A 16,510-nucleotide genomic window follows, 5' to 3' on the forward strand; every position below is an offset into this window, starting at 1 on the left:
GGAATTTGTTCGATACACACAGTGGGACACCAACACGCTCACACACGCACAGAGTTCAGCCGATTTATCATAATATGCTTTATCTGAAAAGTAAGTATCTTACCTCGGGATAAAGGGAGGATAGTGTGGCTTGTAGTCAGATTGGCAGAGGAAGGGAGAGGATGGAGGGAGCGAGTCGGCTGGTCCAAAGGGAGGACATGAAGGACCTGTTTGGAACAGATTATGACTGATAAGATACAGGGACCCATACGCCGACACAATGGGGAAGTGTTGTATCCAGGAACCTAGGTCTCTACGGCACTGGGAGATATGATTGACAGATGGACCTGGAAGGACCACCATCATACATAGATGAAGGGATGGATGGATGAACAGGTAACCCCCGAGGAGGAGGGTAGGGTGTTTGGACCCCACTGGGGGCCTTTTCTATAGTTGGAAGGAAAAATAATGGTGGGATTCCTGATGAAGGAGTGTAGAGAACGAGAGGAAGTAGAGAGAGAGAGGAAGGGAGGGACATAGTGGGAGGGGCATGGGGTAGGACCTGTCCACAGAGACATTATAAGGGGCATAGCTAAAGGCTTTTTACAGGTGTGTGTTTTGGCCAACAAAGTCGGTTTGAGTGGGTTGAACCCTTTTGCTGTGCTATGTTTTACATTTGGATTCAAATAGGTTTCTGTATGTGTCTTGCGTGATTGTTTTTTTGTATGTGATTGTCCTTATGTGTAAATCTTGAAAGCACTGGCATTTCCATTGAATTGTAAAGGGTTAATTGTGAAGGGTTAACATCCATGTCAGTGGTTGTCACGGTATCAAGGTCAGGCTGTGTTAAGACTTAAATTAAACCGATGTAGGGATTATGCTGTGTAACTAAGCCAGGCAGTGACAGTAGTGGGTTTTTGTGCACAGATACACTTGACTGTACGATACATTAGGAACTCCTTCCTAATATTGAGTTGCACCCTTTTTGCCCTCAGAACAGCATCAGTTTGTCAGGGAATGGACTCTACAAGGTGTCGAAATCGTTCCACAGGGCCCATGTTAGACTCTGATGCTTCCCACAGTTGTGTCAAGTTGTCTGGATGTCCTTTGGGTGGTGGACCATTCTAGATACACAATGGAAACTGTTGAGAGTGAAAAACCCAGCAGTGTTGAATCTTTTGTCTTTCTCATTCACCTGAATGGCACATACACGATCCATGTCTCAATTGTCTCCAGGCTTAATTAAAAAATCTTTCTTTAACCTGTTTCCTCTCCTTCATCTACACTGATTGACGTGGATTTAACAGGTGACATCAATAAGGGATCATAGTGTTCACCTGGATTCACCTAGTCAGTCTGTATCATGGAAAGAGCAGGTGTTCTTAATATTTTGTACACTCAGTATTTATCGTAACTTTAAATTTACATTAGTAGTTCCTGCTTTATGTTACATACATTGTTTTATGTTTGTTTTATGTAAATTAGATGCTAATGGAAACCCAAGATATGGGAGCATAGCACTTTCCATTATGAACCTGTATTAAAGGAGCAATGTGGGATTCAAAGAACAAAACAGAAATGGATGTATTCAGTCTGGGTACATTTGTTAGGATAGGGTTCCTACCACAGTATATGCGCATGTGGCAGGTTAAATGTTTACAAATGTAGTACACCATGTATAGGGTTTCTTATAGGACGGCTGGGGTATGGTATATAAAGTATAAATAGCCTAGACCCAGACACCTTTGAATTACTATCTTGATAAACTATTGCTTCTTTATGAAAATATTGTGCCTTCTCATTATACAGTACAGGTCTGGTACTGCTCATCAATATATTTACTATTCTAAATCTGGCCTTTGGTTTTGCTTCTAATCAGTCCTGCAAAACTCTGAGAACTTCTGATATGCTGTATATCAATACGACACATACTGGGAAAAAGATAATGAAATAATGCTTTCAAAGTTTTCATGTTTGCATACATTCATGGCTAAAATATGTTATCTTTATATTTTTTGCAAGGGTTTTGTTGTTGATTGTATTATCCAAATTCCTGGCTTATTAAAGTTAGTATTGTAGAGATATTGGACATTGAAGGAGACACACTGAATGCAATATGTTATACAGCAAGGATTTGTGGCTCAGTCAATGTCTATTGAATCTCAGTGTGTGTGCAACAATACTCACAGTCTGGGTGCTGTCTTAATCAATGACACTACTCTGTGAAACACACACACACACTCACGGCGTGTGCTGCTGACTGCGTCTGACGGCGTGCGGGGAGATTCCTAATCCTGTGCAGACGGCAGCAGGTGGGGTCTGGGACTCGGTGTGTCAGCAGGGCAGGCATCAGTTTAACTGTGCTAATGGCCGGCGTTTAGAGTAGACACCCTGTCTTGCCCTGGACCACACTGTCCTGTCTGGGGATTACATAGGTTAACACCTGATATGCTGCTCATTGCTTCAACGTACACCGGGCCTTCACTCCGGCATATAGTCCCTGTTTCAAATGAGCTTTTCGATTATCTTTTGATAAAATCCACTACATTTCAACCTATGCTGCTATGTCACATAGCATAGGTGTACTTATTAGTATCAATACTTTTATCATATATGCATAATCTGTCAAATTACTTTGTGACATCCCCCTTGAATTTCTAATAATTTGCACCAGTTTTTTTTCCCATTTCAAGAAATAAGAGCTGCAAAGTTGACCAAGTCTGTCTCCCATTTCATTCCTCCTTGGAGTAGGGGACAATATGTATTTGTATTTGTACTGTACATCTATTTAGAGAGGGCATTATGTGGTGGACAGGGCTAGAGTTAATAACATACTGTATCTGCAGTAAGACAGGCATCATATAAGAGAAGCATGACATAAAGTGTGTGAAGATGGCTGGGGGGTGGTCCAGAGGGGTGCCATGCCCCCGGTCCTTACATTGGAGAATTTTGCATTTTTCAAACACCTGAAGCAGCTTTTTTTCCTGCAATCTAGAGCCATAATCATGATTTTTAATTAGGTATCTGTATCCTCCTGACTCGTGGTCATTTTTTTAAAGAAACAAACTATGGGGGCCTCCCGGGTGGCGCAGTGGACGCTGTGCCACCAGAGACTCTGGGTTCAAGCCCAGGCTCTGTCGCAGCCGGCCGCGACTGGGAGGTCCATGGGGTGACGCACAATTGGCCTAGCATCGTCTGGGTTAGGGAGGGTTTGGCCAATAGGGATATCCTTGTCTCATCACGCACTAGCGACTCCTGTGGCGGTTGGGTTGTGTTTCTGAGGACGCATGGCTTTTAACCTTCGTCTCTCCGGAGCCCGTATGAGTTGAGTTGTAGTGATGAGACAAGATAGTAACTACTAACAATTGGATACCATGAAATTTGGGAGAAAAAAGGGGGTAAAATAAAAATAAAAAACGAACAATGCTTCCCTGCTAAAATCTGGGTAAAATATTCAGTACATTTAGTTATTGCTTGCTTTTCTAAGTTCTACCAACCTTGCCAGCTAAGCTAGTTAGACAAGCTAGCGAGTATTTATAGCCTGAAATGGCTTCTTGGTAGCTTGTTATGAGGTTGGGAGATTGGGAACCTATCGGGGCTAGCTAAACCCACCTTGATAAAAATTGCTAGGTGGCTAGCTAGCAGTATTACAGAGAAATATTAACTAAAATAAAGCAAAAAAATATATATGTGCACTACCGGTCAAACGTTTTAGAACACCTACTCATTCAAGGGTTTTTGTTTATTTGTACTATTTTCTACATTGTAGAATAATAGTGAAGACATCAAAACTATGAAATAACACATATGGAATCATGTAGCAAGCAAAAAAGTGTTAAACAAATCAAAATATATTTTATATTTGAGATTCTTCAAATAGCCACCCTGCCTTGATGACACCCTTTGCCTTGGCATACTCTCAACCAGCTTCACCTAAAATATATTTAGATTTGTTTACCACTTCTTTCATTACTACATGACTCCATATGTGTTGTTTCATAGTTTTAATGGCTTCACTATTATTCTACGATGTAGAAAATACACATATCAGCTTTATTGTTTGTGCTGGGGCACATTGGCAGTGTATGTGTGTGTGGGGGTGTGCTGTGTGGGGGTTGAGTGGGGTAAGGGGGGTGTGTACAGTGGCTTGGGGACCCTCCCCGGCCCATATGGCAGCAGACAGCAGTAGTAATCAAGGAAGTGGAGCAACAGGCCTGAGCCCTTATAATCCCTAGCCACACTCTGACACGTGCCATGCTGACGCATACACCACCTGGCACACAAACACACTTAGACGCATGCACACACACACATGCACGCACGCAAACATGCACATCATGTACACACATAAATACAGTGCTTTCAGAAAGTATTCAGACCCCTTGACCTTTTCCACATTTTGTTACGTTCCAGCTTTATTCTAAAATGTATTCAATAATTTTTCCCCTCATCAATCTACACACAATACCCCATAATGACAAAGCAAAAAATATATATATCACATTTACATAAGAATTCATATCCTTTACTCAGTACTTTGTTGAAGCACCTTTGGCAGTGATTACAGCCTCGTCTTCTTGGGTATGATGCTACAAGCTTGGCACATCTGTATTTGGGAAGATTCTCACATTATTCTCTGCAGATCCACTCAAGCTCTGGCAGGTTGGATGGGGAGTGTCGCTGCACGGCTATTTTCAGGTCTCTCCAGAGATGTTCGATCGGGTTCAAGTCCGGGCTCTGGCGGGGCCACTCAAGGACATTCAGAGACTTGTACCGAAGCCACTCCTGCGTTGTCTTGGCTGGTGAACTTTTGCCCCAGTCAGAGGTCCTGAGCACTCTGGAGTAGGTTTTCATCAAGGATCTCTCTGTACTTTGCTCCGTTCATCTTTTCCTGGTCTCCCAGTCCCTGCCGCTGAAAAACATCCCTACAGCATGATGATGCCACCACCATGCTTCACCATAGGAATGGTGCCAGGTTTCCTCCAGACGTGACGCTTGGCATTCAGGCCAAAGAGCTCAATCTTGCTTTCATCAGACCAGAGAATCTTGTTTCTCATGGTCTGAGAGTCATTGGGTGCCATTTGGCAAACTCCAAGTGGGCTGTCATGTGCCTTTTACTGAGGAGTGGCTTCCGTCTGGCCACTCTACCATAAAGGCCTGATTGGTGGAGTGTTGCAGAGATGGTTGACCTTCTAGAAGGTTCTCCTATCTCCACAGAGGAACTCTGGAGCTCTGTCAGAGTAACCATCGGGTTCTTGGTCACCTCCCTGACCAAGGCCCGTCTTCCCCGATTGCTTAGTTTGGCCGGGCGGCCAGCTCTTGGAAGAGTCTTGGTGGTTCCAAACTTCTTCCATTTAAGAATGATGGAGACCACTGTATTCTTGAGGATCTTCAATGCTGCAGACATTTTTTTGATACCCTTCCCCAGATCTGTGCCTCGACCCAATTATTTTTCTCTGAGCTCTACAGACAATTCCTTCAACCTCATGTCCAATCAATTGAATTTACGACAGGTGGACTCCAATCAAGTTGTAGAAACATCTCAAGGATGATCAATGGAAACAGGATGCACCTGAGCTCAATTTCGAGTCTCATAGCACAGGGTCTGAATACTTATATAAATAAGGTATTTCTGTTTTTATTTTTATTTTTAATACATGTCTAAAAACCTGTTTTCACTTTGTCATTATGGGGTATTGTGTGTTGATTGCTGAGGATTTTTTTTATTTAATCCATTTTAGAATAAAGCTGTAACGTAACAAAATGTGGAAAAAGTCAAGGGGTCTGAGTACTTTACCAAGGCACTGTACGTAAACATACAGATGCACACAAAGAAGAGAAGAGCATACAAAACATCTAAAAACACATAGTCACAAAATACTATTTTCCTGCATTGTAGTAGACACTCTAATCCAGAGTGATTTACAGGAGCAATTAGGGTTAAGTGCCTTGGTCAAGGAAACATCAAGAGTTTTCCCCCCTTAATGAGCTCAGGGATTCAAACCAGCAACCTTTCCTTTGCTGGCCCAACACTCTAAGCTGCTAGGCTACCTGTCATCCTTCAATGACACAACACTCGTGTTGTTTTCCAACTGCATACTACAAGGCTTGCCTTACCTACACAGGTACTAGAGTACACACTGTCACAACAAGCACAACAAGCACAATAAACATTGGCACACACATTACTGCTTGTTTATTGGTAGCAAAAGCATCAGCTACTCTTTCTAGGGTCCACAAAAAACACAAAACATGACAAGTAACAGAACAATGGTTCGCTGATAGACAAGGAGAGTCACACAAATTTCAAATACAATGGTATACAAACAACACAACTAAAAAAATGATGCACGAACCCAGGGAGTCATGCATGCGCCTTGTGAAACGCTGTCACTCACACTTATAGACGTGCAGGAACTTCCACAGCATAGCTGTCTCACTGTATATTGTAAATACACATATCTACCCTCATTTAGCGCATACATCAAATTATTATTAATAAATCACATTATTATAGGGCCACATTTGCGCATACATTTACATAACTTTAACACACATTTTCAGTTTACCACAAAAGCACCTTGTTAACCCACCAAACCTGACATTGCACACACGTGGACACACACTCAGACAGACACACACAAACCCCTTTGCGGTGACGCACAAGGACACACTCTCACAATGGTCCTCTTATTGTTAATTGGCTGTTTAATCCTGTGGAATGTCTCTAATTAGTACACTCTGGCGGGTGAGGATCTGACTCAATCTGCTGCGTTACAATAGACTGGCTGTAATGGGGATCTCAGACCACACTCTCTCAAGCACACGGTCAAACAAACTCCCATGCCCCACACACACACACACACACACACACACACACACACACACACACACACACACACACACACACACACACACACACACACACACACACACACACACACACGTAGCAGAATCTGTAGACTGTGACAGTCACACACTGTCGCCTCATCACATGCAAAGTCATTGATACTCATGATTTTACTTTCCAATCCGGTTTCCACGACGAGGTCAGTTCGGGGTGTCAGTGACAATAATAATATGCATTTATATTGAAGAGCAAATAGAGCATCTAGGACTCAGTTGATTCCTCTGCATTTGAATAAAAATCTAATACATATGATAAAAGACAAACAGATCATCATTAGCTACAGTACACCATTCAATAGAACACACACTCTCTATGTCTCAGTCCCTCAGTCCCTCAGACGCCATTATCTGGCAACAAGTCATGTTATTGGATGTGTTGCTAACTGTTGGCAAACAGGACTGTAAACCTTGAGCTCACTTTACTGAATCTCCATGGTAGACCTAAGCCCAGCCCGGTAATAGAGTCACAGGTTGTCTTTGTCGTCACTAGACTATGCCTCAGTGCATGAGCAATGAACCCGTTACTGTTTGCTAGATTGTGCTGTGTACTCCGCAGCGTCCTTTATAGCTATCCCACTAAGGTCATGCGTTGCTGCGCTTGCAATGGGGTGTGAACAAAAAAACAACTCTATAATATGCCTGGGTTCCATTCAGCCTGGCTCTGATAAAACATTTCCTGATGAGGATAACAGCACCACCAAAGAAGATCAAGCGAAAGATGCCTTCCAGGGCCAAGTCTGTTCACTGGTTAAAGTGCAAGACTGTGGGCATGCTGGAAGCAGACACAGTCAGCACTGGGCCTAGTGATAGATGTCATGCTGAGTAGAACGTGTGTAAGTCTGAACAGTGACAGAGAGGTGGCTGTACCAGGAGCTGAAGGACCAGAATAAGAGTGAGGTGAAATATAGATACACAGGTTAAATGATGCAGATGAGTAGTAGAGAGGAATATTGAGAGGAAGGAATGAGACAGAAATGAAGGGAGAAGAGGTCAGACAAGAGGGGGGGGGGGGGGGGGGGGGTTGGACATGTCGGGTGGTGGTGGGGGGGTTGAATGAAGACTGGGGAGGGCAGCAGCACTGCTGACACACTGCTGCGGTCCAAATCCCAGCTTAGCGTGTCTAAAACAGGCCCGGGAAATAAGGCTGCGAGGCCCCTAATGCTGAGACCGCTGTCACCCCCAATCACTCACACATTGTTAATCCCCACGCCGTGACCCAACACAGACACACACACAGCCGCCCGCCCACAGCCACCACACACCAACACCGGGCGGCCCATTGGCCTTGGCTCCAGGCGGGTGGCCGGTCCCAGCACTGGGTGACACGAGCTGCAGGGTCAACCTTCTGTGCCGGGGGGGGGGGGGGGGGGGGGGGGGGGGGGGGGGGGGGGTACAAGAGCCAGCTGGGTAGAGTTGGGGTGAGTTTCAGTAGTGTTTAACATAGTAGTGATGCTATACGATGGTTTAGGAGAATGTATGATGCACAGAGAGAGGGAGTGAAGGCGTTTAAAGAGACCAGGATGCACATAATTAAATAACCATTTTCTCCCACAACACAGATATTCTGGTTCTATTGTCCTTGTCACATCGCATGACAAGCATTTGTTTTCTTGTTTATTCTGCAGGAACTATGTAAACAATAGATCTTCTGTGCTCTGAGGATGCATTTGAGAGTCAGACATCGTCATGTTGCTGATGTCGGTCTCTTTTGTGTCTCCCTGTAGGTCCGGTCACTGTGTCTACCAACTCTGCACCCCTGAATAGTCCAGAGAGCCACAAGCCCTCGCAGTGAACCAAGGTGCTCCAGTGAATACGGAGAGAGGGCCTGGATGGGAGGGCTGCAGGGGTTTCTCATGGTCTCACTTAGAAGGAACTGTTACTTAGAATGAATTGTCAAAGCTTCTTTCAGTAGTGTTGATCCTAATTGAACTGTCTGCAAACAAGCAAACAGATAAAGAATCCGATTTAAGTGGATAACACCATTTGGATTTATCGACATGAAGCTGAAACCCAGCGATACTCAGGTTACGTTTCATATATTGTACTGAACAAAAATATAAACGCAACATGCAACAATTTCAAAGATTTTTTACTGAGTTACAGTTCATATAATGAAATCAGTCAATTTAAATAAATACAGATACCCAGTCGGGAATACAGATACCTTTAAAAAAATAAAAAGTATGGGCGTGGATCAGAAAACCAGTCAGTATCTGGTGTGACCACCATTTGGCTCATGCAGTGCGACACATCTCCTTCGTATAGGCAGTGGAACACGCTGTCGTACACGTCAATCCAGAGCATCCCAAACATTCTCAGTGGGTGACATGTCTGGTGAGTATACAAGCCATGGAAAAACTGGGATATTATCAGCAGACAGGAATTGTCTCCAGATCCTTGTGACGTGGGGCCGTGCATTATCATGCTGAAACATGAGGGGATGGCGGCGGATGAATGGCACGACAATGGGCCTCAGGATCTCGTCACGCTATCTCTGTGCATTCAGGTTGCCATCAATAAAATGCAATTGTGTTCGTTGTCCATAGCTTATGCCTGCCCATACTATAACCCCATCGCCACCATGGGGCACTCTGTTCACAATGTTGACATCAGCAAACCGCTCGCCCACACACAACGCCATACAAGCTGTCTGCCATCTGTCCGGTACAATTGAAACCGGGATTAATTAGTGAAGAGCACACTTCTCCAGCGTGTCAGTTGCCATCGAAGGTGAGCATTTCCCCACTGAAGTCTATTACAACGCCGCACTGCAGTCACGTTAAGACCCTGGTGAGGATGATGAGCACGCAGATAAGCTTCCCTGAGATGGTTTCTGACGGTTTGTGCAGAAATGATTTGGTTGTGCAAACCCACAGTTTCATCAGCTGTCCGGGTGGCTGGTCTCAGATAATCCTGCAGGTGAAAGGGGATACCTAGTCAGTTGTACAACTGAATGCATTCAACTGAAATGTGTCTTCCACATTTAACCCAACCCCTCTGAATCAGAGAGGTGCGGGGGGCTGCCTTAATTGACATCCAAGTCTTCAGCGCCCTGGGAACAGTGGGTTAACTGCCATGCTCAGGGGCAGAACAACATATTTTTACCTTGTCAGCTCTGGGAATTGATCCATCAACCTTTCGGTTAGTAGCCCAACGCTCTAACTGCTAGGCTACCTGCCGAAGAAGCCAGATGTGGAGGTCCTGGGCTGGAGTGGTTACATGTGGTCTGTGGTTGTAAGGCTGGTTGGACGTACTGACAAATTCTCTAAAACGATGTTGGAGACGGCTTATGGTAGAGAAATTAACATAAAATTATCTGGCAACAGCTATGTTGGACATTCCTGCAGTCAGCATGCACGTGTTGTGTGATAAAACTGCACATTTTAGAGTGACCTTTTATTGTCCCCCAGCACAAGCTGCACCTGTGTAACAACAATGCTGTTTAATCAGCCACACCTGAATTATCTTGGCAAAGGAAAAATGCTCACTAACAGGGATGTAAACAAATTTGTACAACACATTTTTGAAAAATAAGTGTTTTGTGCATTTGGAACATTTCTGGGATCTTTTATTTCAGCTCATGAAACACGGGACCAAGACTTTAAATGATTCATATTTTTGTTCAGTGTATATAGTGAAAACAAATAACAGCACATCTATACAACTTTCCCTGGTGTACTGTGTAGTTCAGTGGTACTATAGCTAAAGTCACATTATAGAGTTAAGGAAACACCAGTATTTTGTTCTGCTAATATACACCCTTACGGAAAAAGGTGCATCTAGAACCTAAAACAGTTATTTTGCTGTCCCCATAGGAGAACCCTTTGAAGATCCCTTTTTGGTTTCAGGTAGAACCATTTCCCCAGAGAGTTGTACAAGGTACCCAAAAGAGTTCTACCTAGAAACAGAAAGGGTTCTAACCGGAACAAAAATGGTTTTCCTATGGACGCAGCCAAAGAACCCTTTCGGAACCCTTTTTTCTACGAGTGTATGGAGAACAAAAAGGATATGTGGACAGAGATAAATTAATAGGAATTGATCAAATGTTACTGCTTTAGAATGAGGTTTTATTTAGAATTATAGCAAGGGTCCAGTGTTGTAATTCAATAAAAGGAAATTACAAAAAATACAATCTGACTTTGGTTCAATGTCTGCAGGCTACATTGTGCTTTTGCCATTTACAGTTGACGACCTACATTTATACAGTATTTCTTCCTTTAATAATCGTACCTAGCCTGATTTTATACTGGTCTCTCCTGTCTGTGTGCCTAATGTTGTGTGTTTATGCTGGTGTTAATCTGTATCGTAGCTATGCGTACTGTATATATTTGAGTGTGCCTCTGCGTATATACAGATTGTCAGGTGTGTGGCAGTAATTGACAAGGACACTAATCCGGTGGCTAGATTAGAAGGTCAGTGTGGGTGGAAACTGGGAATGAGGGACAGCTATTCCTGAACCGGAGAATATATAGACCAAGACTTTTCTGTCCTGCTGCCCGACATACTCACCCACAAATTGATGTACACAATAGATATTCACCCTCATTTACTTCAGTACAACAACCCTGTTAGGCATTTCTAATCAGAGGCTACTGTTTTATGGTGCAGGCAAAATTAGCAGATTTCTTTGCAGACTTGTTAAAATAAACAGGTCTGCAAACTACACCTACAATATTAAAAGTAGCACCTGAGTAGAAATATGTATGTGCAAAGGAATTAAGGGGACGCTAATTTAATTAGGCTACATCCCCTCAATTCCTAAGCACATATTTTGATTACCATAATAATACAGATTTCTACTAGTTTCCTGAACATGTTAAGCAACATGGTGGAAAACTTCAGTCATACTTGTTCAGTGGGGAATTCTAAAAGTCAAGAAGACAGATTAAATCTTTATGTTGATTTGTCCTGACCACCCCTGTGAGAGATGTGCTATTCTGAGGCACTTGCATGCTTGTAGCCTCAATCATGTATTTCCACTTTAACATCAGTACACTTCTAGCAGTTCATTAGGGCAGACTTTCACATATTTTACAATAAAACGGGATATAGCAAAACAAATATAAATTAGTTTGAATGTTGAAGAGATGGCAAGGGTCTCTGAGGCTGAGCCCAGTTTTTATGCTAGTGTTAATTTATTTATCAATGTGATGACGGAACAAATGAACTGAGCACTTTTTGGACATTCTCTATAAGGATGTTCTCTCTCTGATCTGAAGACTTCACATAAAAACAGGGACACATAGAATGACACTGTGCTCTAGGCCTAACTTACCACAGCTGAGAACAGATATCTGATACAGTGACGCTGATTGTTCCTGTAAGGATTCAGTTGTATATGTCAGATAATACAGTACAGCTCCAACGGTCTGAATATTGTTGAAGAGATACCTAAAAGAATGTTTAGTATAGGGCTCTACAGTTACCCTCCATCCATGGACTTCACGTCATTCAGAGTATGACTTGTTTAGTTGTCTCGTTGTTCAAATGTGGTACTTTACTGCCCTCTAGTGGTCGTTTTGTATCTCAAAAAATGTATAAAGAGCAGAATCCACGTTAAAAAAAATAAAAAAAATTCCATTGCCTCAAAACATGGGACAAGACTACCAATTGGATACCACGAAATTCGGGAGATAATGAGGTAAAAAACTTGATTCACTACTGGACACTTTCCGTGTTACTCCTTTTCACAAGGATTCATTTAAAAAAAATAATCACACACATGATGATTTTGTCCAGTATTTGAAACAACATTGGACTGAGATTGCTAATACATTCAGAAGAACACCAGATTGTGATGGTCATAGCAAACAAACCTTACTCATAATGGTCAAAGTTGTGCTTTTCACAGCTCTGGCGATAACATCAAATATCTATGTTAGTAATTGATTGATACTCAATGGACTAAACAAAATTGACAGAAGACAGGTGTGTGTGTGTAACATCCATTTACCACCTTATATGAGAAATCTGGAAATTACAAACATTGTTTTATTTCAGCATCTTAACATTTCAAATTCAAATTAAGAAATAAAAATGATTTAAGTTAAAAGGGTGACACATCAACCTGAGAAACGTTACACAAATGTAGAATCTGGAGCGAAGTGAAGGGGGAGGTCTAAATATCTCTGACCATCCCATTTATAGCTCCCATAACATTAACATACATGATCACTTTACCAATTACACTATATTTGGTTTGCAAGAGAGCATTGACCACCAAGCTCCATTACCCTCACAACGAGGCCCCCCAGGAGCGATCACAAAGAATATCACTGGATTCACTATTTGTTTAAAAAAGCCTTAAAATGCTGTCTCCGATTATTTATCACTGAAACCAAATTTGAGAATTCAAAGACAAAGGGAAAACAGTGTCAATCAGGTAAAGGGGAAATGAAATGAGACAGCCAAAATAAGCTTACGTCAATGTTGTTTTCTGTACAAAATTGAATTAGAATCCCCCATCTCTATTTCATTCACAAATATTATTTCCACTATGAAAAATGTGCGTAAGCAAAAATAAAATAAAAAATAAAATTGACAACCGGTCCCATGTGGCTCAGTTGATAGAGCATGGTGCTTGCAACACCAGGGTTGTGGGTTCAATTCCCACAGGGGACCAGTCAGGAGAAAGTATGGAAATGTATGCACTATTGTTAGTCACTCTGGATAAGTGCATCTGCTCAATGATGTAAATAACCATGATAGTGATGATCAATATTGTAAGAATAAACCATTGCTCCAGAGATTTTTTTGAATTGTATACAATTTGCTGTGCTGATCAGAATCTACACACTCACACACAAGGGGGGGGGGCTGTACTCCCATTCATGCGTTCCCATGAAAGACACCAGCTCAGTCTTTATTTATTTCACTGGCAGAGTTGGGAAGGAGGAAGGGGACTAGGGCAGTTGTTGTAGCACCCTGCAGAGAATGAGGTAATCCCCACTGCAGACAAAAACCTAACCCCATCCTCCTGTGACCACTACCTGTCTCAGATTCCCTGTCTTCTGTTTTATCTGATCTCTCCACACGGCATCATGACAATGGAACATCTGATTTGATGGTGTGGTGGCGGGAGATCTGACCAGCAACAAGCAGGTACATGCACAAAAGAGTACCCTATAATAGTCTGCTGCCGAGAGTACTAAGAAAACACCACTATACACGTTATTCTTATCATAATCATTGTTTCTCTAATCACTACCAACATAAGAGGAGAGGGCAGGTAGGGGAGGGGGAAGACAGACTGGTGAGAAGAGGAGAGGTAAATTAAAGAGGCATTTAAGCGCGCTCCCCACGGATACGACGGGCCAGCTGGATGTCTTTGGGCATGATGGTGACACGCTTGGCATGGATAGCGCACAGGTTGGTGTCCTCAAACAGACCAACCAGGTAAGCCTCGCTGGCCTCCTGCAGACAACAAAGAACAGGTATGAAAAATGGCTCACAACAACACACTTAAAAATGTGTGGACAATATCAACCTATAAAAAGCTATTCTGTGATACACTCAGGCACATGATCTAAGTATTCCTCTTCAGTGTGTGATAAAACAATCAACACAATGCAATTATTTTTCTCCTGCCTCAAACTTGAGTTGTGTGGTTTATGACAGCAACTACAATGGTGATGATGTAGCACTGACCTGCAGGGCTCCAATGGCTGCACTCTGGAAACGCAGGTCAGTCTTGAAGTCCTGGGCGATTTCTCTCACCAAACGCTGGAAGGGCAGCTTGCGGATCAGCAGCTCAGTGGACTTCTGGTAACGACGGATCTCACGCAGGGCCACCGTACCAGGCCTGGAGGGAAACACAGTTAGAAGAATCCCATGACTAACATCACTGTATGGATTCATTACAAAAATCCAGAATCAAACTCTTTAGGCCTAAATCCTATCTTGTATCAGGTGGTGATGGAGTCATAATAAGGGCCAGTACTGTGACTCAGGGACAGGGGGCAGCTCTGGTAAGACCTTATCAGCCTTTCTGTCACTCTCCCTCACCTGTAGCGATGGGGCTTCTTGACCCCACCAGTAGAAGGGGCACTCTTGCGGGCAGCTTTGGTGGCCAGCTGCTTACGTGGGGCTTTGCCTCCAGTAGATTTACGGGCTGTCTGCTTGGTACGGGCCATGGCTCCTACAAATTACCTGAATGAAGGGGAGAACCACATACATAGATGTGAGATATAAGAATGACCATAGGTTAAAAATGTTAACTTTTAGTTGTTGCAATTAGACCTGATAATCAAGTCATTGCATTTTTATTAATCCGTTCTCGGCTGATTAAAAACTTAAACTAAATTGAAAAGCACTGTGAAACGAGTTCAACTCAATGTAATTGAACACATTTGGAACAAAAAGTGCGGACAAGCTACAACATGAATCTATCTCCCCAATCAAAGTCGACAGTGAGCCAATCAATCAATCAACGGGGAAAACGACGGCATTGGTTGGTTAGTCAATCTAATTGTGTAAACATATGACTAAGACCAATCAGCGTGTGTTCTGTCACGAAGAGGCGGGATCTACAGCGCCCAGACGTTGTTGGTAGCCCCGCCCACTCAGCTGTGACGATGGCGGCTGCTTGATGCGCAACCGGGATAAAGACCCAAGGCAGAAAAGCAAGGGAGTAGCACTAAAACTTTGATATTTCAAGAAACAGCTGTTTGACAATCTCATTAAACAACTAATACACATTAAAGAAGACATCCCAGGGAACTCGTATGTAGGCATAGAAACGGAGTTCGACCGCCAATGCCTGCGTACAACCGAAGCGAACCCGCGCATAATTTGAAACAATTTCTCCGGCTGCACTAGCTGTAGAAAAGGCTGCAATTCTGTGCCGTTTCGACAGTCGGGTTTGTTATTTTTCTCTACGACGAAAATGAAATGGATTTCCAACAAAATAACACCAGAAATGAAGCAATTTGAAACTTTTCAAATGTGAAGTTACCGTAAATTAAAAGCAGTCGAGTGTTTGACTTACCTACACCAAAAGAGGTTAAAAGGGATGTGAGAAATGTTTAGCTTGTCTGGCCGTGTCAGTATTTTCTTCCTCGTATCCACAATAGGAACAAACGTACAGCGGGAAAATGGCTGCTATGTCAATCATTTCTCCCATAATGCAACAGTGTATACACACATTTCTTGTTTTGTAGCACTTCGGCCACATGTTCTTTGGATATTTATTTTGTACTCTGCATCGGTCTCAGAAATTCATAAGCGAACATCGTAGCCTACCTAATATCGACATTTTTCTCCAGATATTGTGGAAATGTATTGGCTTTTCAATTTGCCATGCTCAAGAAAATGATGCAATTGTATATCCGTGTACAACCTTAATCACAAGTCTTGGGCAAATGTTAACCTTAAATGTCGTCACAAAAAGGTCTGGTTTTCCGATCAGTGGTGTGAAGTACTACTTTAGTTTCTGTACTTTACCATTTACATTGGACAACTCCTAAAGAAAATGTACTTTTCACACCATACATTTTCCCTGCCACCCAAAAGTACTCATTACATTTAGAATGTTTAGCATGACAAGAAAATGATCCAATTCACCCATTTACCAAGAGAACGTCCCTGGTCATTCTTGCTGCCTCTGATCAGGCAGACTCACAAA

At 42.8% G+C, this 16,510-nt stretch overlaps 1 protein-coding gene, 1 long non-coding RNA gene and 1 other non-coding gene across 3 annotated transcripts; 2 read left to right on the forward strand and 1 right to left on the reverse strand.

Annotated features, from left to right (window-relative positions):
* The first annotated feature begins 35 nt into the window (after window positions 1-35).
* Window positions 36-8,964, forward strand: LOC139385971 (uncharacterized). The gene is made up of 2 exons (XR_011628997.1): window positions 36-375; window positions 8,613-8,964. It is a non-coding gene; the product is annotated as an uncharacterized lncRNA (long non-coding RNA).
* A 3,895-nt stretch (window positions 8,965-12,859) lies between these two features.
* Window positions 12,860-16,014, reverse strand: LOC139385450 (histone H3.3A). Its single transcript, XM_071130505.1, has 4 exons — window positions 15,875-16,014; window positions 14,893-15,036; window positions 14,536-14,689; window positions 12,860-14,301 (listed from the first exon to the last, which is right to left on the reverse strand). Exons 2-4 carry the CDS (start codon window positions 15,018-15,020, stop codon window positions 14,173-14,175), a joined length of 411 nt encoding a protein of 136 aa, XP_070986606.1. The 5' UTR covers window positions 15,021-15,036; window positions 15,875-16,014; the 3' UTR covers window positions 12,860-14,172.
* Window positions 13,435-13,510, forward strand: trnaa-ugc (transfer RNA alanine (anticodon UGC)). Its single transcript has one exon. It is a non-coding gene; the product is annotated as a tRNA-Ala (tRNA).
* Window positions 16,015-16,510: the final 496 nt, after the last annotated feature.

The sequence above is a fragment of the Oncorhynchus clarkii genome, chromosome 27 (genome assembly GCF_045791955.1).
Source record: "Oncorhynchus clarkii lewisi isolate Uvic-CL-2024 chromosome 27, UVic_Ocla_1.0, whole genome shotgun sequence".
Lineage (NCBI taxonomy): Eukaryota > Metazoa > Chordata > Actinopteri > Salmoniformes > Salmonidae > Oncorhynchus > Oncorhynchus clarkii.